Source organism: Pelophylax lessonae (genome assembly GCF_965119305.1).
Source record: "Pelophylax lessonae genome assembly, chromosome: 8".
Lineage (NCBI taxonomy): Eukaryota > Metazoa > Chordata > Amphibia > Anura > Ranidae > Pelophylax > Pelophylax lessonae.
The window spans coordinates 218,430,214-218,453,656 of NC_138775.1; the positions used below are offsets into that span (position 1 = coordinate 218,430,214).

General features: G+C 40.3%; 1 protein-coding gene across 1 annotated transcript in view; it reads right to left on the minus strand.

Annotated features, from left to right (window-relative positions):
* The window catches only part of LOC309562231 (uncharacterized protein), a gene marked incomplete at its 3' end in the record, with an annotated part of 1,785,816 nt that overhangs the window by 1,170,942 nt on the left and 591,431 nt on the right, over positions 1-23,443 (minus strand). Inside the window, exon 5 of the mRNA XM_082266354.1 lies at positions 3,092-3,139. Within this exon, the coding sequence (XP_082122480.1) occupies positions 3,092-3,139 (48 nt within the window). The remainder of the gene's footprint in view (positions 1-3,091; positions 3,140-23,443) is intronic.

The following is a 23,443-nucleotide window of genomic DNA, read 5'->3' on the forward strand; positions in this document are numbered from 1 at the left end:
TAGTTTGCTGGAGATGGTGGTTTTGCATGCTCCAGTGGGGGGGGGGGGGGGGGGCAGCCCAGGCTTCCTCAGATCACTAGGTTGCTTTTAATCAGTGGAGACAGTCTGCAGGTGCAGCTGGCTTCCTTTTCCTCTGTGGCCAATACACTGTGTGTAACTGGGTCTCTGCTGCCCTCACTGTGAGTACATGCACATCCTGGTCTACTTTGCCTGTGTTGAAGCTTGGGGTATTTTTGTCTAAAGCTGCCGCCAGCCTCAAGGAACTGAAGATTTTTTTTTTTTTTGGGAAGGAATGCGTTTTTGTTTTTCTTTATCTTTGTTTGGGAAAAAAAAAAAAGAGAGCAATGTATGTGGCCAGGACGGAATAAATTTTCGTCAGTTGGTCACTCCGAATGGACCTAATCGAGTGTGGAGCCACGGTGTAGTGGGGATGAATGTGAACTAAGCACCCTGCAACCTTGATTTTTATTCCCCAGGAGATCACATACTGAAATATTGACACGGCTGTGAATGCTGTCACTTGGCGAATGCTTCACATCATCTTATCACTAATTTGGAGGATATTTCAGCAATACCTTAAGGAGGTAGTCCAAGGATCTTCCTCTCATTATGCTTAGCACAATGAGGTGCTGGGAGGATATGTTGTCTGGAAGGAGAATGTGTCTATGCCTTAATGGGGTAGTCAGAGGCTCTTCTGTCCACTATTTGCAGCCACAAAGTTACTGTGAACACTGGATGCAGTCCTTTATGGTACCTGACATTAAAGACTGTTTTTTTGACAGTTTTGGTCTCAGCCAGACGAGTCTCAGACACTGCGGCCTTCTCGTACAAAGAGCCATTCTGCACCTTCCTTCTGGACAGCGTGGTGTTACGACCTTCTCCGAAGTCCCTTCCTAAAGTCTCGTCGGAATTTCATTTTAATTGGGAATCGTTTCTCCCGGCCTTTTCCCCCTTCTCAATCAGCCTTGGAGGAGCCTAGATGGTATCATCTGGATATGAAGTTGCTCCCACAGACATAGCTGCCCAGAACGGTCTAGTTCCGGAAAACAGATGCTCTTTTTTTTGTATTCCCAAATTGTCCCAGGATGGGTATGCCGGCCCCTCCAAGAGTCCTCTCGACAAGGATAGTTAAAGCAATCCAAACAGCTTACTCCCTGGAAGGCCTCCCCCCTCCTCAGGAGATCCGAACACATTCCACAAGAGCGGTGTCATCCTCCTGGGCAGCTTGGTCCAAAGTATCGGCAGACGTGGTCTGTAGGGCTGCAGGTTCGAGATCTCCTAATACCTGCATAAAACACTATAAGCTGGATGTGATGTCATCCCAGTATGCTCAGATGGGAGCTTCAGTATTGTCTTCTGCTTTATCAAGATTTTTAAAATTAGTTTCTTGCAGCAGTACCTGGTGTTTGTAATTTATTCTTCCCACCCTGTGTTTTGGCTAGTTAAGTCCCGTAGTATGATGGCATGATGCAGAGCCAGGACATGGAAAATTGTTACCAATACTTACCGTAATTTTCCTTTCCTGGCTCTGCGTCATGCCAGCACAAAACCCTCCCTGGTCTGTCACAAGCTCATACAGAACACCTCCACCAGGTACTGCCTGCCTTTTATGCTATTTCAGGGATGTCCTATGGGGGTTAGAGGGGCGGAGTTGACCCGTAGTATGATGGCATGACGCAGAGCCAGGAATGGAAAATTACGGTAAGTATTGGTAACAATTTTCCATAATATATATATATATATATATATTTATATATATATATATATATATATACTGTATGTACTGGTGTGTATATATATATATATATATATATATACATATACTGTATGCACTGGTGTGTGTGTATATATATATATATATATATATATATATACTGTATGTATATATACTGTGCATGTGTGTGTGTGTATAGATATGTTTTCATGTGTCAGAACATGTCGTTATGAGTTCTATTAAACTTTAGTTTCACTTTTTAAACTTAGTGGCGCTGTAATCTCACAATATCTCGTGAGATTACAGGCAATCCACCCTGTTATACACAGATCTCGGCAGTTCTCAGAGAAAAAACTTCTCCTCTGATCACCCTGTGAGAAGTGAAGTTCTATGCCTTCTAAACTGGGTGCCAGAGGAGATATTTTTTCTCTGAGAACTGCCGAGAAGTGAACTGAGAGAAAACTTCTCAGTTTACTAAACGTACACCACAGTCTTCTGCAAGTGTTTTAGTTTTAGTCGTATTTCGTCGACTAAAACTCCAGTACATTTTAGTCGACTAAAATGTCCTACATTTTAGAAGACTAAAACGTCCTACATTTTAGTAGACTAAAACATCCTACATTTTAGTCGATTAAAACTAATTTTAGTCATCTATAATCGAATGGGTGAAGTTCAATTGTAATTTGTAATGCATTATTTAAGCGTTTCTCTACAATTTCCAAACTCATTATATACTACTGCTGGTCCTGGAGTAAAAAATCTAATATGTTATTATTTATGGTATTAAGCTTTGAGCATGCACCAGTGTTGATTTTGGCAGCAAATTTCGATTTAGTTTTAGTTATAGTCTTTTGACTAAAATGCCATTTTAGTTTTAGTCGTATTTTAGTCTTAAGACTAAAATGCCATTTTAGTTTTAGTTGTATTTTAGTCATCTGAATTGTTTTAGTTTTAGTTGTATTTTAGTCGACTAAAATTGTGTTAATTTAGTCGACGGATTAGTCGGTTTTAGTCGATGAAATTAACACTGCTCACGAGATTACAGGCAGCCCACCCACTTTTACATGGATCTCGGCTGTTTTCAGAGGAAAAACTTCTCCTTTGTTCTCCATGTGAGAACTGAAGTTCTTTGCTTCATAAACAGGGTGCCAGAGGAGATAATTTTCCTCTGAGAACTGCTGAGAAATGAACTGAAAAAAGAATTCTCCGATTCATATACGTACACCATATTTCAATGCAATAATGTACTACATTTTATAAAAAGTCCCTGTTACTTGCCTAACAAATATTATTTACTCAGTAATGCATTGAAAAATATTATGATATTTAACATAGTAAACAAAATAAGATGTTGTCAATATACAGTTTTAACCTTACCAATGCACAAACAATCTTCAATGTGGCTTCATCTAGTCCCAGTGTATTCTAAAAAAACAAAAGCCCAAAAAAGGTCATTTGTACCCCAATCATCGATTTGTTCAGCTTTCCAAGTTTATGTTAAGGCTCTTTCTCATCAGTCTCAGCTTTATTATCTTACTTTCTTCGGACAGGTTCTCTTTATATTGGAAGACTGTTTACATAGCAAATGAAATGTTGGCTTGGCTTAAAGTGGTTTTAAACGTTACATTTGTTTAAAATAAAATAACAAACATGGCATATTTACCTGCTCTGTAAAATGGATTTGCAGAGAACAGCCCCAATCCTCCTTTTCTTGGGGCCCCCCGGTGATGCTCCTACCCCCTCCCCCCCTGCTCAGTGGATACGTTTCAGATGATTCCTGCTGAATTGACCAAAATTCAAGCCATGGGTGGCCTTGCAAGTACCACCCAGCTCAACAAAAGTCAATCTTAATTTTAACTGAGTCAAGTAGAAAATGATCAGCCCAGCAGTGTCTGCACCCTATTAGATGCAGTCACTGTTTGGGTATTCGGGCAGCCTCATATCTGCTGAATTCAATAGCCAGCTATGGAGATTCCCTCATCCATGGTGTTCAGCTTTGATGGAGAAATAGATGAATTTCTCTATTACAGCCTATGGGGCTGAATGAGATACATCAAGCCATGTATTGGTTAGCCTTAGTAAACTAGATGAAGCTTTGTTCACTTTGGATGCCCATTTATGTGCCTGCATGTGATTGGATGATTAAAGTGAAAACTACTTGCTTATAGCTAAGCTAAGTGGAGAGTCTATATTCCTTTAGTAAACAAAGGATTCAATTTTACTATAGTAGAAATAAATCTACCAGAAATCTTTATTTAAAATCACCTGCTCACCTTCTCCTATTCCTAGGACTGTGGCACTCTGGGACCTATAGATAAATGTATTACTTCACTCTTTGTTATCTTGCAGGTCCGGTGAGCAAGATGTCTTTGGCAAGTAAAATTTTGCAGTGTTTTGTCATTTTGGGAGTAATGGCTCATATACTGAAGGACATATTGTTAAAGCAGTGAATAAGACATCAAACAAACAATAATTAACTGCAGGGGAATATTCCTAGTGAATTTGTTTTAATATGCAGTAAACTATTCACCACCAGTGAATGTTCAGTGAATGCCACCTTCGTTACTTTATAAAAATGCCACTAAATGTTCTGAGATTATGTAATTTATAAACACGTGATGCATACTTTTTGGGAGTTTTGTCCTGAATTTTACTCCCTTAGGACCCGTACACACACAAAAACCAGCCGACATTCAGCTTGTGTGTACGGCAGCCGGTCCGACAGAAGTCGGGGCAAACAACCAGCTTCGAAGGGGCATTGCCGAAAAAGGTCTGCCAATTGTCATCTGATCAGCGCTCTTCACCGGTTTGTAATCCCCCTGTCAGAACACAATAGCTCAATGGGGAGATCACTGTACTAATATCGAATTGTTAGTACAGGATATCCTTTCAAACTCCTCAGTTGTTTTTTTTTTGTTCAGCCTGTGGTACTAAACCCACAACAGTAAAATCAGTCTGTATATGCAGTAAAGCATGCTTGTTATACTCACTGTGGAACCTAAGGGGTTAATCCTCTGCATTGCGTATAAAGGATGTTTGATCCTGTCTCTCTAATCCTTCTCTTCTTTCACTGTCTCCAATAAATAGCCTGATATTTACAGAGCCAGGGGACAGGCTGTACATGCTCAGTTTGCTGTGTATTGCTGGAGAATTTTTTTTTTCTTGGGAGAGTGCATGTGATCAGCACAGGGCCAATCAGCAATGTCCATACATGTCCAGACAGAGGATCAGGGGAAATGAAAACTCCTCCTACAAGATTTACTAGGAACTGATACAAGTCACAAGGCTGCTATACGCTGCTGATGAGAAAAGGTATTTATCTGTTTATATTTAATAAAATAATTGCATTTCCATGTTCTGTGTACTATGGGAGACCAGATATAGTGAATGCAGGATCCTGGGTTTAGTAACACTTTAAGTCATCCGAAGAACTGATGTCTCTGTTGTCTTTTTTCAGTTATGTCTATTCCAATTCAATTTTTTTTTTTTCTGTCCCTGAAGAATAAGTAGCTCTTACTTTATAGACCAATTAGCTTATTTGATACAGAAATGACGATGTGCAAATTAGCCATACAGCTGATTTCAGATAATCAACTGGATCAGTGGAAAATGAATTGTTTTGTAATGTGCTTTACACTGTCATCTTTTTTGTAATAAATAAGCTTATACAAAGATCTGCAGCAAGCACTCATCTGACTCCACCTTGGCCTGATTCACTGAGGCTGATTTACTAAAGGAATTGAGAATGTTTGCACTATAAATTGTATGAAGATTCACTTCAGTTATCTATTTATGAAAAAAGCAACTTCCTGTTCATTTTTTTTATCTGCACATTAATGGGTAATTGTAGTGAATATTCAACAACTTATTGTGTCAACATTCTCAATCAGCCTCAGTATCTCTGTGACCAGCTGATATGAACAAACAGAAATGAAGCGAGGGAACAAGCAAACTTACCAGAAGCTTTATAACAGCCGCAACAGATTTGCCTCCAGTTTCTCCAACCCCCTCCAAAAGTTCATCCTAAAAAAAAAAATGCAACAGAATTGTGTATGCATGCATGTCAAATATCTCAATTAATAACTCTAAGGTGCAGCTTTGCAGACTACAAATAACAAACAAGTTAAACTTTCTGAAAAATTAACTTATATTTAAAAAATAAATAAATAAAAACATTTTGGGCATTGTAATTGTGGGTGGGGTCGGTGCTCATTTATGTTTTGAGTGTTGCAATTTTTTTGCTTTTTAGATTATTGATTACATTACTTTTACATTATTAGATTACAAAGTGACCACATCTACAATATTCATAGTAAGAGGTCCCAAAAACATGTAGATATCTTTTCAGCATTAAAATATTTGATGTTTAATGATCATGGGCACACACACTTTTTATATGTCTTTATATTTTCAGCATGTGGACATTTTCTGTTTTTGAAAGCTTACAACTTCTGATATCCTGTATATGTATGTGAGAATGGAATAGTTTGTATCATATATCGTTATGGCTGTGTGTGTATATATATATATATATATATATATATATATATATATATATATATAGTGCTGGAAACTCCCACTTCCAATCCAGTCCTCATGAGCGCACACATTACATGAGGTATACCATCTGCTCCCATATGTAGGAGATATTTTACAATACTTGTTCTGCAGCACCTGAGGTGATAAATTCAAATATTTGCAGCATCCACAAACTTCACATGTGAGAAATCCATGCAATCTGTATAACAGTTGTGAACCGCTCACAGTCCTTTCTCAGGTAAAGTATGTATAAAACTGAAACAGATCATCTCCATCTTATATGTTAATTGCAGCCAGAAACATGTAACACCTGTGCACACATCCTTCTACTACTTTGTATCAGAGTAGCGCTCTTACAGGGAATGAATTAAAAATCATATAGGACACTATAGTTAGGGCGGATCTGTTTCTCCCTAAACTACAGGCTTTGACCTTTTTAGGATCTAAACAAAGTGGACCTTTTCCATGTTTGTCCTGTGTACAATGTTCTAACAGGATTAAGGGTTCATCTTTTACACATGGGAAAAAATATAGACATAGACATCAAAGGGTACAATGCATGTCAGAGCTCTTTTGTAGTTTATGCTTTAAAATACCTCTGTGGTTTGTACTATATCAGGGAGATGACACCGAGGATGAATGATAGATTATCACAACATAAATCCTCAAGGGGGCAGATTAGCCAGAGCTTCCTGTTCCCAAAATGTTTCTATGCACAGACATTCCATCTTCCAGCTTGAATTAATAATCATTGATCAGTTGAAGTGCAGAGAGGTTAAATGGATAGCTTATTTCTATCGGAACCGGTCACGACCCTCCCTACACTCCTTAAATTAATTGATGATTACGCTGTCATATCCAACTTTAAGATTAGCTTTTCTAAATCCTTCGCCCTAAATGTTACCCTACCCCCACAAGATGTAACACGCTGCCAGACAAATTTCCACCTCATTTGGAAGTCGGACTCGATCACTTACCTAGGGATTAAAATTCCAGCCAATCTCCAACATCTTTACGACCGTAATTTTCCCCCGCTCTTTGCCCAAATATCAAAAGATCTAAGGTTGTGGATCAAACTTATGTTCTCCTGGTTTGGTAGAGCGGCTATACTGAAGATGAACGTCTTGCCACGTCTACTTTACGCTCTCCAGACAATCCCTATTTGGCTCCCTCCGTCCTTTGTTGCTCTTTACAAACGCATCAGCACTGCCTTTCTGTGGCAGGACAAACAGCCGCGCATCTCCTTTGACCACCTAACCATGCCCAAATACAAGAGGGGGATTGGGCTACCGGACATCAGTAACTACTATGCCGCCTGTCACCTCACTAGAATAGTGGACTGGAATGTGCACAAATCTCATAAAGACTGGGTGACCATCGAAGGTGGTTTTACCTCTCTAGACCTCCGCTCCCTGCCTTGGATAATGGAGACCCATGTCCCTAGCACACTTAAGCTCCACCCCCTAATTGGCTCCTCTCTACGCGTTTTCCGATTGATGTGTGCAAAACGTAACGTTTCTGCGATTCCAGGCCCGATGACTCCGGTCAGGTTGAATCCTGACTTCCCGCCAGGTATGCATCGTCACTATTTGGCTGCCAACTGGTCCCGTGACCAGTTGCGCGCCCACCACCTGTGGGGGGAGGACACGGTGCTCTCCGCCTCCTCTGTGGCGGAGAGGGCGGGTAGACCCCCCATACCCCATTGGTCCTACCTTCTGCTCATGCAGTTTCTTAAGTCTTTGGCCCGCAAATGCCCCTCTCTGTCCTCCACTACGCCGTTCGACTCTCTCTGTCAACAGGAAGGCCCGCTCCATAAGCTTACTTCCATTATTCTGTAACGTTCATGCGTTTTTGTTAGTGGATGGATTTACAGCTGCAGAATTATTACACTCAGTAGCCTTGTAGAGAATCTGTTGAACAAACATATCCAACTCTCAGGACTTCATCACCGTGTACAGCCTGTTATATACCATATATATATTAATAGATGTTAATGGAGGGATAGAATATATGAGGATATATAGATGAGAGACAGGCTATTGTATGGTGAGCACTAGAAGTAGTATTAGGAGAGTTGCAGGTGATGGTAAAGCAGATAGGTTCTGATGTCAAGTATAGTGCAGATGGTAAGAGGACACAGATGGAGTATACTTAGACAGAGTAACCTAGTGCAAGGATAGTTGAAGGTAGTCCCAAGAGCTAACAGTCTATGCAGATGATAGTGAATAGATAGATACAGATAGTCTTGGTAATTGCAGTAGATGACAGTAGGAGATTGGTTAGTAAGAATCCCCTGCGGGGTACTTATCACTTAGATAGGTTTAGGAGTAACAGTGTCCATTGGAGAGGGGTGATCCCGTAGCGAGATACGGATCACCAGCGAGGTTTCCGGCTTCAGTTCAGCAAGGGAGAATGTCAGCAGCTCCGACTTCACAGGAGTAGGTGCGGTGAACATGCGGTTTGAACGAGCGATGAGTGAGAGCAAACCGGCGATTGAAATAGCCGCTCATAGCGGCGCTCGGCAATGATGTCATCCGGTCTTAAAGGTATATGCGTCCCTTGTTACACAAGATGGGACGCAATTAGGAAAGGAGAAATATGGAGACAAGGGTACCAGAGGTACCAGAACATATTCATTCCCTTTTATTGGATAGACCTGATCAGCTGAAGCTTAAACGTTGCGAACTGTGGGAATCGGAGCTTGCAATTTCACTCTCTCAAGAGGAATGGGAAAATATTTTTACCAACAACCACAAATGCTCCCTAAACGTCCCTACCCAAGAAAGTGGATACAAAATAGTATCCCGTTGTTATCGCAATCCTACTCTGTTACACAAGCTTTTCCCCTCTGCCTCGCCGACTTGTTGGAGATGTTTGACTGAGCCTGGTACGCTCTTGCATGTTCTATGGTCTTGCCCACGCTTATCTTCCTTTTGGCAAGAAGTACACCGGATTGTCACGCAGGTGACCACGTATGATTTGGATTTTACACCAGCCCGATATCTTCTACACCATTCCCCTACCTCCAGTAGGACCTACCCGAAGTCCCTCACGATACTCATGGTAAACGCGGCCAGGAAATGTATCCCCGCGCTTTGGAAATCCACACAAGCCCCCTCCATCAAACAATGGCTCTTACGCATCAGAAAAGTGGCTGAGATGGAAGAACTCATTTATATCGCGAGAGACACCCCTTCCAAGTATTACAAAAAATGGGCCTGTTGGATTCATTACACCTCAACGCCTGAATTTGCTAGTCTCTGCCAATGAGACCCTCGGTCTTTGATCTCTCCCATTATTTGCTGGTTATACCCAAATTCAACCTCCTTTCCTTGGACTTGCCTTGGTCCTCTATCACCCCATGTGCCTCGCATTGCACTCCCCTCCATTCCCCTCCCCCCATTTTTTTTTCTCTCTTTCTTTCTTCCCCCTTCTCTCTTCTTCCCTCTCTCCCTTCCCTTCCCCTTCTCCCCTTCCCTCCCTCCCTCCTTCCTGCCCTTCCCCCTAGTCCTCGTTGTCGAAGTTCCAAAGGGGTGCAATCGCCGCCCCCGGGCGGCGCCTGATTAGCGAGCACCCCGCGCGCCTTTTCACATCAGTAGACTGGTAGTTTTTGCACTGACAACTCCCACTTTCCCGTCCCTGGGTGCTACGCACCCTGGGTATGGGCCTTACCCAGGACCTGCCCAGACCGTATGGGTGTTCTCCACATAGGGCTTCTTTCGCTTCTCTGAGCCTTTCCTTTCTCTTTTTCTTATCGGCACGGTAGCGCATTGGGGCTTGGCTCTGCTCTTGAACACCTGGTCTACATAGCTGATCTAGCACTTGTTGTTAGTCATTTTGGTTCCATTTTCCTCTCCCCTTTTTCAAAATCAGATAATGTTTTTGCTCTTGCCACCTTGTGTACGCTCCAGGTCCTTGCCGATTCTCTACACATGTTAAGCTGGACAGTTGTCGTTTGTTAGCTCAGGCTGTTCCCCATTTTGATTGTGTAAACATGTTTTGTTGCACTTGTATCTTACTGATGTTTGTACGCTTTTATACTTCAATAAAATATTTCTTAAAAAAAAAAAAATAAATGGATAGCTGAACTGGACACTATATAACCCAAAGGGTTAAATGCTGACTTGGATTTATTCCTTTTCTTGTGAGATTTATAAGTATTTATTTTATGTATATATATATTTTTTTTTTACAAGTTGTACTGTGAATGGAGAATAGAGTATAAACACCAAGATAATTTGTTTCCAGTTTATTGTATATGTTACATAAATGTCATAGAAAGCAGAAGGGGTGCACCGCTCCTAAAGATCACCAAGTATAATTCCATACTGCCGTGAGGTGCTGGGTGCCTGCCTGGTCCACGACCAAGGATACCATGTAGACACAGGAGGTGGCGGCACTTCAAGCATCAAAATTCCATGTTTATTGAAAAATCATTATAAAATGATTAAGCATAGGAGTGTGAAATGAGTTTGCTGTTGTTCCTAGAGCTGTTTGGGCATGTCTCATCCTTATTTTAATGATGTTTCAATAAGCATGGATTTTTACTGCTGGAAGTGCAGCCACCTCCTTTGTCTACATAAATGTCATGTTTTTTGGGCTCATACACATTGGAAGTTGGGGAATAAAAAAAAAACCTCACATTTGAGCCGTGGCTTTACTGCCCCCCAACTGCTTCCCCTTTACCTAAAAAGACAGCAACTGCAGGTTTATACATTCCACAGCTGCAATGCTTTGCTTCACGGCCATGGCAGGAATTATACCCACTCTCACATTTCATGGGCACTACTGCCTACTGAATATGATGCATTCAAGTGAATGGAACCAGTCTACAACCGCCCCATAGTCACATGTAATACACATTGTTGCAGTGCAGTGGGTGGCATTTAGAAGGTTAAAACAGATGGTAAGGAGGTGAGATATTTCCTTATCACCTGTCAAACTCTTCATTCTTGTTGCTCTGTAAGAGCGGTTCTTTGATACAAAGTAGCGGAGGGATCTGTGTACAGGCGTTATGTGTTTCCGGTTGCAATTAACATTTAAAAGGAAATGGTCTGGTTCAGTTTTATACATACTTTACCTGAGTGAAGACCATGACAGTTCAAGAGATTGCATGGATTTATGACATATGAAGTTTGTGGATTTTGCAAATATTTAAATAAATCACACAAAGTGTAGCAGAACAGATATCATGGAGTATTTTATATATGTGAAGTATTATCTCTCTCTCTCTTAATCAAACGTGTTGCTCAGTAGTCACATTTGTTTGCTCTGAATGCTGTAATTCAATGAAAGGCAAAATGTGATTGGCTAGCATAATTACTGCATATTGTGCATCTTCATTGGTCACTGAACTGGTTTATAAGGGTTGATGTTTCTCACAGCAAAAAATGCTCACATTGAATGCCAAATCATGAGAAGCATTTGAAAATAAAATGAAAAAGTTGCCTTGTGCATTATTGGTTGATTCTTTACTGCTTCATTGAATTAGAATTACTGAAATCATTTGGTTTTCTGCCACTTGTCAAATGTGGTGGTTCATGAGCTGAAAACACATTGTATACATTATATCAAAATTTGATTTAAAAAATATAGGTAGATGGAGAGAGACTTACAAAATCATGACCCTCGCCAAGAAGGTTATCAGCATGGCAGCCTGTACACTTCTGCAAAGAAAGTATAAAGTACATTATGAGACATAATAATAATACTAGTAATAATAAAATACCTAAATGAAAATGATAGATGAGGGAATTCTATTCCTGTTTGTGATTTCGGTAGTATCTTTTTCCATGTCTATGAGCTGTAGCATTAAAGCTGAGGGCAACCAACCTCAAAAAAAGATGAATCAGCACAAAGGACATAACTTAAAGTTGGTAGGATGTGCACCTTGTGCTGATTCCTTTTTCTCAATCCTGCCCCGCCCAACCCTACCCATGTAACCTCCTGGCACTGTAGGGGTTAATACAACTAAGGGGCTGTCACAGGGTCTCGTCAAGAGAGCCCAACTATGCCCACCATTTCCACCAAGCTCTGCCATTCTACAGCTTCTATAAATGAAACAGGATTTAGAAATGGAGGACGTGCAGATGATTGAACAGTCTGGTCCCTTCATTCATAGATCCTTATCCATTCATACAGGCTATAGTAACAAATTTTATGAATGGAGCATCTGGCCAGAAATTACAGGAATATTCGGGCTCTCTTGTGCCTGTGACAGCCCCTCAGTTGTAAAAAATGTCACTGCAACTGAGGATTACAGTAGCAGGAGTGGGAGGGTAGGACAGAGGAGGATTTCTATTAACAGAGGAAGAGTTATGTCCCTTGTGATGATTTTGCTATGGTTGATTTTGGCTGCATTTAGGCTTTAATATCAACATTTTAAATCAGATATACATGGCTATGCAAGGTAGAAGAACCAAACTGTTGTCACAGATAGGCCACCACTACCTGAGACTGGACAGTGAGGGAGAAGCAGGAGGCTGATGAGATTATTCCTCTGTTTTGTTCTTCTGTCAGTACTGTATGTCCCTTATCAATTCATACAGCAAATCTGATAGGTATCTACTTGTAAGCAGGTTGAGCCCTGCTTACATTAGTTAGGCACCGGTCCAGGCTCGGTTAGGTAAGGATTAAAATCTTGGCTACCGGTTTACGAGCTTTTTGGGTTTCAGCCGGCCCACTTGTGATATCAATTGGGGGATGGCTGAAGCCCGAGAACTCAGAAGATTCCAGCATGTACTGGTGTGCTGTGGTGCTGCTGCTGATTCCATATCCAGAAGAGGAGTAATTATACTGAGGTTCCTGGGATGCCACCAGCCATGGACCACGTCACCAACAATGGACTTTACCCCCATACCTGGACTCTAAAATACTCTCATGGTATGCCTGGGCCAATCTATAGTTAGCCAAGGTTATGAAGGAAGAGTTTGTGTTTTATCCTGACATCATGCTTTACAACAAGAAGATCAGTAAAGACCGTGAACCTTTTCCTTAAGCCTGGTCTGAAGGGATTCATAAAGGGGTGCATAATAGAGATGCTATATACAAAGAACCTGCGCCTATAATAGCACTAGGGGGTATGAAGTTCACAGTACTACAATGAGTAAGCTGCACTCTGATGAACAAGGTTGTTACTAAGGGTTAGGCCGCAGCAGAACTCCCGAATAGGGCAAATGTTCTAACCAAATTGCAAACCCCACTGAAGTCTAAGCGAGCCAAACAGGAAAAATCAAAAGTGCCCATTTTGAGGGCTTGTATGCAAGTAATTGGCCATAAAAGTGGTATGTGGATCTGGGTACTGTCCTGGGGGACATTTATCAATAAAAAAAAAAAAAAATGGAAAAACTATTGTTTTTTCAGGAGCAGTGATTTTAATGATGCTTAAAGTGCAACAATAAAAATGAAACATTCCTTTAAACATAGTGCCTGGGGGGTCCCCTTAATCTGCCTGTAAAGTGGTGCATCTGTAGCATGTACAGCAGAAAAGGCATTTCTAAAGAAGAAAACAAGTCAAATCCCATTTAAAATGACTCGCGGTTACAATTGCCGGCTCCCAGGTATTAAAAAAATGTAAAAAAACAACAGCATGAGGTCCCCCACCCCCAAAGTCCATACCGGACCCTTATCCGGCCACCCAGCCTGGCAGGTCAGGAAAAGGGGAGGGGGACGAGTGATCACAAAGTGCCCCTACCCATTCACCAAAAAGTGTAAACACACGAGACAGTTTTTGACAAGTCCTTTATAAAAAAAAAAAAAAAAACGTGCTCCCCCCTATGTAAATCTATTGTCAATCACGCGGTCCACTGATCCGCCTACCCGGAAAAAGAAAAGAAAAAAAAAGCTCCACTCTTGATGAACGCCTACCACAGTCTTCCTTCTCTGTGGTTTGACAGTTCTTATACAGGGAATAAACAAATTCCCTATATAAGAACCGTCAAACCATGGAGCAGGCAGACCTCAGGAAGCATTCAATGAGAGCGGAGCTTTTTTTTTTTTCGGGTCCGCATGTGGCATGATTGAATATGGATTTACATCGGGGGACACAATTTTTTTATGTTTAAATAAAAGACTTGTCAAAAACTGTGTGTGTGTTTATTTCTTTTGTACACTTTTTTGGGTGACTGGGTAAGGGTACATTGTATCTGATACCCATTCACCTGGGGGGGGCCCAATGTTAAAGGGGACTTCCAGATTCCAGATTCCGATAAGCCCCCTGCCGGCAGACCCCGACAACCACAGCTCAGGATTGTCGGGGAGAGCCCCCCTGCCCCAGGGCACCCCCCCCCATGTTGACAGCATGTGACCAGGTATGGTTCAGGAAGGGTCCGCTCGCTTGTCCCCTACCCTCTCCTGACCTTCCAGGCTGCATGCACGGATAAAGGTCTGGTATGGATTTTGGGGGGACCTTACGCCATTTTTTTCTTTAAATTTTTAATAGCCAGGAGCCAACAATTGTAACCACGAGTCATTTTAAATGTGATTTGATTCGTTTTTTAACCGACCCTTTTTTTGATTAGCTATCAGAGGGGAAACCCATTTACAGCTAATGACTCATCGGTTGTTAAGGACGCCGCGACTGGCTTCCCAGCCCTGCTCCTTAACAGCCAGCTTATACTGTGCCCTAATTGGGCAAAGCTTTACCCAATCAGGGTGTAGCATTGCAGGGTGTTCATCCGGGCGAACACCCTGCAAATTCATGTGTTCTGCAAACGTTCGAATAGGCAAATGTTTGGCCCAAACTCATGCTCAGTTCTCCCATCCCTACTAAGGGTAACCAAGTCAATTCACAGAGTCAAGGTGTGGCACCTTGGTAAGGTGGGGCTTCCTCTGGTCATGAGGGGGCACTAGTACAGCTCTCTCCCTAGCAGGCCATCTCCCAAAGCATAGCAGTCTTTCTCCCATAGCAACTGGGAGCAGACCAGCATTACAGGGGTCCTTATCCTGACCAGTAGGTACAGTACAGAAGGAAATAATACAGGACACACGAGAGCTTAACTATGTGTCTGGCGGGGTTTCGTTCCACAACTGGGAGTGAGCTAGTGGAGGTATGCTGGCTGGTGGAGTGGAACGGTTTGGCGCCATCCCAAATGCAACACATGCAATGCACTGAGATTAGAGCATTGGGACAGCTGATGGAAGAGAAAAATATGGTTTTATACTACTTGCAATGCATGCTCATCTCGGAATCTGGAGACTGCCTTAACAATAGACTTTTCACATTACGGCACTTCCCGCCTGGTCCTGGGCATTGATGGGTGCACCTCTGGCAAATGTTTTCCTTAGTGCACAGGTGCGTAGACTCCCCCCGACAAAATAGTCAGAGTATCACTATCCAAATCCTCCACCACTCTACATACTGCTGACCCTCTCTCCCAGATGAGTTACCCTCTGAGTTACCAGGGAATTACAAGAGATTTATACGAAGTCAAAATCAGATACTTACACTAATTAATTTTAAAAAGATTTGCAAAATTTCTTTTACTGAATAGGTTTTAGTAAATAGTTTTCTATGTTCATGGTGGCCATAGAAAGAAAAAGAAAATATATTATTGAACAGCTAATCTGTACATAATATCTTTAAGTACTTCATACCAGAAAAGCAATAAATTCTTTCAATGCAGCTTCATAATTTTCTTTGTTTTGATCCTCCTAAAAAATAACATAGAGTCAAACTTACTAAAAGGAAAGTGAATGCATTAATCATATAATACACAGCAAATGGTTTGTATAAAATTAATTTTGTTAGATAGAAAGATTATTTTAGAGAAGGTTACAGTTATTGTACCTGCCCTATTAAAAGCAGATCTCTTAAAGAAATCTAAGCAAACCAATAACTCTTTAATGAAAAGTGCCATGGCAAATTAAATGTAAAAAAAAGTGTCCTAGACACCAAAATGCTTTCAGAACATCTAATCAGATCTGTTGGCAGTGATTCAATTGTCCATTTATGAAATCAATATGTGCAGCGATAGTGACTATCACTTATCTCCACTGTACAGCGGTTTATGTGGCTGTGATGAGGAGTGGAGACATTGTTCTGTCTCCCACTGCAGCAAAATGAGAGGAATGATCTCCCTCCCTCCTTCTCCACCTCAGGGATGGTAATAGCAGAGAAAGAGAAAAGATAAACAGTCACAATATGATGAGGAAGCAGATGAATGTCACTGCTTGGCAGCCCCAGTAAAATCACCCTCCTCATTCAGGTTGTATGTATATACACATACATTATATTACAGAAAATATTGGGACGCCTGCCTTTACACCCACATGAGCTTTAATGGCATCCCAGTCTTAGTCCATAGGGTTCAATATTGAGTTGGCCCACCCTTTGCAGTTATGACAGCTACAACTCTTCTGGTAAGACTGTTCACAAGGTTTAGGAGGATGTCTATGGGAATGTTTGACCATTCTTCTAGAAGTGCATTTATGAGGTCAGGCATTGATGTTGGAGAGAAGGCCTGGCTTGCAGTCTCTGCTCAAATTCATCCAAAAGGTGTTCTATCGGGTTGAGGTCTGGACTCTGTGCAGGTCAAACAAGTTCCTCCACCACAAACTCGCTCATCCATGTCTTTATGGACCTTGCTTTGTGCACTGGTCCAAATCATTTGGTGGAGGGGGGATTATGATGTGGGGTTGGTTTTCAGGGGTTGGACTTAGCCCCCTAGGTCCTGTGAAGGGAACTCTTAGGTGTCAGCATACCAAGGCATTTTGGACAATTTCATGCTCCCAATTTGTGAGAACAGTTTGGGGTTGGCCCTTCCTATTCCAGCATGCCTAAATACCAGTGCACAAAGCAAGGTCCATAAAGACATAGATGAGCGAGTTTGGAGTGGAGAAACTTGACTGTCCTAACAACAACCCAATAGAACACCTTTGGGATGAATTAGAGCACAAACAGCGAACCAGGCCTTCTCTCCAACATCAGTGCCTGACCTCACAAATGCGCTTCTTGTAGAATGGTCAAACATTCCTATAGACACACTCCTAAACCTTGTGGACAGTCTTCCCAGAAGAGTTGAAGCTGTTATAGCTGCAAAGGGTGGCCCAACTCAATATTGAATCCTATGGACTAAGACTGGGATGCCATTAAAGTTCATGTGCGTGTAAAGGCAGGCGCCCCAATACTTTTGGTAACATAATGTATGTGTGTGTATATATACAAATATAAATATACAGTATATGTAGTATATACAAGGGGCTCTCAAAAGATTTCTGCACTTTTGTATATATAACTTAGTTAAAAAAAAAGTGCGGAAGAACCCTTGTGTATATATGACGGTTTTTAGGGAGAAATATATCACCACGCCCCCTACGGCTTATAAAAGTTGGGGACTTTTACCCCCTAAAGAAAAGTCCTAGTGCTTAGGGGATCATGTCCTTTATATTCCCTGGGATCTAGTGTGGGTATATTCTCATAAAAAACCTCAGTATATTCCCGTCCTGTATGTGGACAGAAAAATAACAATAATAAAAGTCCTATTGAAGAGCAACCATGCATGAATAATTGTGTTTTTTTTTATATCAGGACATTCCTGTGACAATTGTACCAGAGTGTATTTGTAACACACCATAATAGCATAGCGTTATATCATGTAATAAATCATAGATTTTGAAATAGTAAATTAGCATATTTGAGAGAACCTTTTGGTTCAGCATCATAAGCAGTTGTTCAAGAAACATATATACACAATTAGACAATGGTGGTAATAAATACAGGGAAGACAAAGAATACCTAAAGTATATGTATATTTACATTGTTCATTTTGGATAGAGTAGAGAAGGATTAGTACCCCTGTCATGTTTTTATTACTCAAAAACAAGTAAAAGATAAGGTGCTGGAAACAGATTTTCAATTAATCAATTTAATTATTTCTGGTCACAATAGGTCCAGTTCTGTGGCACTCCAGGAAAGAAATGGGGGAAAACCCAGAGTTGAGAATCCACATATAGTCCAATGAGAACCCATACGAACATCCAATAGTTCAAAGGTTTTATTGTTGAAATCAGTTAATAGCAGAAGAAGCAAATGTATTTTAGGGTCCTAACAGATCCCGAACTCAGGAGTTTTGACTTTTGGGTTTAGCCACTTGCTGACTACCAACAGTAAGTTTACCAGTACCAGTAGGTCACGGTGCTCCTGCACACTGGCGAACCCCCTGGGGTGTGCAGCAGTGCGATCCTGTGACTGCTGTGTCCACACAGTGCTCAGTACCTGGCCGCTATGAGGAGCTGGGGTATCATTTGATTGCTATGTCCAATCAAAGCATTTACATGATAACATATAAACAAAACTGCCATGAATGGCTTTCATTCATGACACGTTGCTTACTATTGTGACATTGTGATTGGCCCACATGGTGCCTGGGCCATTCACAGCACCCTGTACTATGTGATAGTCATGGACCAATCATAGCATCACAGTAGTAAACAATGAGTGATGAATGAAAACCATTTATGGCAGTTCAAACGATTGCTGTTACAGTGATCATTACTTTAACAAGCAATCACATTGCAAAAACAAAATCCCTTCCAGTGTAGTACAGTGTCATTATGGTGACACTGAACTACTCTGATGACGGTATTTAAAAAAATAATTTATATTAATTAAAGAAAAAGTTGAAAAAACTTGTTTAAAAAAACATGTACTTTATTTTTTTTAATACTGCTAGAAGTCAGTATCCAAGAGTACTGCCACACCAAACATTGGATGACACTGTACTGCAATGGTGACAGTATGTAAAAAAATAGAGGGGAAAAAAAATATTTAATTTCTTCTTTTTCCAGAAAATTGTGACAAAAAATGAAAACTGCAAAACATTTGCCATACCTCTTACTAAATATCTTGGACTGTCTACTTCCCAAAAGGGGCCATTTGGGGGATATTTGTACTGTCCTAGCATTTTAGCAGACAACATGTTGGCCTAAATTTATGAAGAAAGAATTATTTGTTTTTAAAAACTAAGAAAATTGTGGGTTTTTCTTCAAATTTTTTTTATATTTTTTCGTTTATATAGCAAAAACTTAATAACCCAGTTTTTATTAAATACCACCAAAAGAAAGCACTACGTGTGTGGGAAAATAAATATATATATACATTTAATGTGGGTACAGTGTTGCATGACCGAGCATTGCCAGTTTAAGTAGCACAGTGCTGAAAGCAATAAATGCCCTGGTCATGAAGGTGGTAAAACCTTCCAGAAGTCAAGTTGTTAATGGACAAAGATATCAGACAAATCTGTGGTTTTCTGTTGGAATCAGCTTTAAAGGGTAAGTTATCCCAGTGTTAAAAAGTGGAGCAAAGGACCTGATGATGGAGGATTCTGTCTGACCCCTAAAATGCATTGGCTTTTTTCTGCTGTGAACCAGTTTTATTAATAAAAGCTTTGGCTGTTTGTTTGGGGCTCTCATTAGACTATATATACGTTTTTATTGCTCTCTGTGCCCCTGGTAAGAAGTTTCACCTTCCCCGTTTGTCCTGATGCCAATTGTCGCCAAACATAAAGTAACGCAAAATGTTACAGTTGTCGCCAGGAAAAGAGTTGAGATTAAATCTTGACATGTTGGGACACCTGTTTCTATAACAGCTGTCTAAGAAGAAAATTTCCCCTATTTTATAGAGATTTCCTCTCACTTCCTGTTGTACCTCCAAGACAGAAAATAAATGGAAATCTCCCCATTGGTACACAAACAGCAATAAAGAAAAGATCAAACAAAGTGCAATGGGTATATTACAAAAACGATGATATATATATATATATATATATATATATATATATATATATATATATATATATATATATATATATATATATATATATATATTTTTTTTTTTTTAATGATTTTGTTTACTGTCTTGCTGTTAATAGAATAATCTCAAGTGAGCTGAGGATGGGGAAATTTTTATTTTTTAGAATTAGTAATATCCGATTTACCAAGAATAACATCTCCTTCACAAAACTCACATATCAGCTTCACTTATTCTCAGCTCTCTCCAATGTTTTACAGAAACTGCTTCATGAGAAAATATTGAAATTTTGTATGCCTAGTAGTAGGTAACTAGAGGTGAATGTGACTAACTATGACTAGGTATACCATGGCCTGGATAAATGAGATGCTCCACAGACATTATTTTTGTATGTTGGCTCTTTATAAACAGTGCATAAGATAGGGTTATTTTGTAACACTTTGTTACAGCACAATAAAATGTACCTGAAATCGATTGTATGCACAAATGAATCTGCCACAAGCAGACCAAAACGCAGGGACCTCCTGAAAATGAATGACATATGTTAGAGATTAATACATCCAACACTATTAATAAAGAAATGCATTGTAATAGTACAGGGTAATGACAGTTTATTAATCAAGAGGAACTTATGAAATGAATAGAGCTGACTTACAAAAGGAATAGAGACGGTTTACTTAGCAAAGTGAAGCTTAGTAAAACAGTGGCGCTATGTTCACTTCAATCATGCAATCACACTTAGTTATATATTGCGTGTACTAAACATAAACACAATTTTTCCTTATTCACTTTTCTAAGTGAACACCCTCTCTATTCCTTTAGTTCAGACTTTGTATTATAAAACTCAGCATGACAAGTTAAAATTAAAGATACAATATATCTGTAGATGACAAAAATGTAATACAAGATGTAAGATCAGTTAACAAAATCAAGCAAAATGCAGATGTAACCAAGAATAGTTCTATACCATGGTATAACTGGGCTCCATAATCCATTCTACATTCCAATATTAAAAGAAAATTAGGAGTGACATAACAGTATGATTTAGTGTTTGAGCAGTTGTACTGGAAGCCACTTACCCATACAATGCATTGCCCAGATTCATATTGAACTAAATTAAAAATAGTGTGCTCTACCTTGTCTTGATGTCAAATTCAGCAAATAAAAAGAACTAAAAACAATTGTTTATTTTCACGTTAATTACCACTTTACCTTTACTGCTAGTATCAGACAATTAGGGGCGTCTGGGTTAGAAGGAGTCTTTGGTTCACAGACATCTAGAATGTGAAGGTAAAACACATACATAGTTTAATACTAACAGAAGACACTTTAAAATGTGTCCACATTTTTCTAGCAATATAATACAAATATTATTTCATGATTAATAGTGCTTACCCTGACAGAAGCTCAGACCGAACAGTGCAAAAAGCAGGATGACCTTCATTGTACTGATTGTTGATCTCAACTCAGTGGGTGGTTGCCTGTACATCTCAGCTCCTCTTTTATACTTGTTAAAGTCAGTGACATCATAAAACACGTGACATAGTGCCACACACACTGGCACGTGTCCTAGGCATAAAAAAACATCCACGATGATAAAGCATCCAATCAGATTTGTTGGCAGCAGTTAAGAAAACAAGCAGTGCTTGCCAAGACTAAATGTAAACATTGAAGACGTGACATTTTTGTTTCAATTCTGTTTCCTTCTATCTCATCTTTCGCACATCATGGCCTTTTTACTATTTTTATTTTATTTTCTGATAATATTATTAAAGGGTAAGAATTTCTATACCAGGCTAAACTATTTGTCCTGGCACTTTCTTTGTGATTCAACCAAATTAAATTTTTATATTTGATGGGGAAAATATATTTGGGCCTTACTTTAATGTAATCACTAGAGTTGGGCGAATGGTTTGGCCCGAGCATGAGTTTGGGCTTACAATTGGCTGTTCGCTCTTTCAGCGACCATCCAAATTGTCAGGGCGTTCAATCTTTGTTTGGCCTGCCGAATGACCACAATGCCCTGTGCCGCTGCACAGCACATTATAAGCCCTGATTGGCTGAAGCAATGAAAGCTTTTCCTAATCAGGGCACATAGCATTGTCAGAGCCATGATTGGACACTGTCATGATGACTCTATCCAATCATGGCTCATTGCTCTTAGTTCCACCCTACACTATAATCTCTTCTCATAGCAAACATTTGCAGTGTGATATTGGAGTGGAGAGAGATAGAACAGGGCTCTGTTTAGCGCTACTAGTGAGTTAGTTTGCTATAGTGTGCTATTGTGAGTGTAGAGTATCAGTTTAGTGTGAATTTAGTGACAGTGCAGTGTGAGTGTAGTGCGACCGTTCATTTTTAATTTAGTGTCAGTTTATTTTGTCAGGGCAGGTTTCCTGCAGTATATTTCAGTGCATTAGTGCACATTTAACGCAGCATATTACAGTGCATTAGCAAGCGTTTAACACAGTGTATTTTAGTGCGTTATTGCGCGTTTACCACAGTATATTGCAGTGCGTTAATGCACATTTAACGCACTATATTTCAGTGCGTAGGTGCACATTTAACACAGTAAATTGCAGTATGTTAGTGCACGTTTAACGCAGTATATTTCAGTACATTATTGCATGTTTACAGCAGTATATTTCAGTGCAGTATATTTCAGTGCACTAGTCCAAGTTTACCGCAGTATATTGCAGTGCATCAGTGCAGTTTTACTGCAGTATATTGTAATGTGTCAGTAGAGTGTGTCTGTGTAGTAAGTATGCAAGTTAAAGTGCACCAAACACCACTTTCTACTGATTAAAGTGCATACACGTACATATTTCCCTATCTTTGTTACAGTTTGTTAATAAGCCCTGCTCCCTCCATCATGTCTGGGAGGCCAACAAGGAGAGGCAGACATTCCCATTGCACTGTGAGGGGGCCAGCAGCATATGTTTCCACAAGCAAAGATGGACGTGGCCCGTCCTCAGGCAGGGCATAATTTGCTCTGTTTGGTAATGTTGCCCATGCTATCCAACCACAGCATACTGGGGAGGTGGTGGACTGGCTAACTAAATCATCCTCCTCATCCTCCATCACCCAAGCAGAGACTAGTGAGCAGTCCACAGCAGCTGCCTGAGTGGCTTATTCTGCCTCCTTGTTCCCAGCTACTCCTGCCATAGCCCCAGCATCAGGCAAGCAGGAGTCAGCTGAGTTATTTGAACACAGCTTCAGCCACTTGCTTCTTGAAGATGCAAAGGCATTACTTAACTCATCAACAGTACCTCTATAGGGTTACGGTGTGAAGGCACCACAAATACCTAAAGCCCACATTTTCTGTACCTGTTATTTCTATCCAAAGTCTGCAAAACAGACAACAGAATTTAAATTAAGAAATTAAAAAATATCTATTCTTGTTCCAAGTGCACTAAATTGTGGCCTTATCACACAGACTGGCA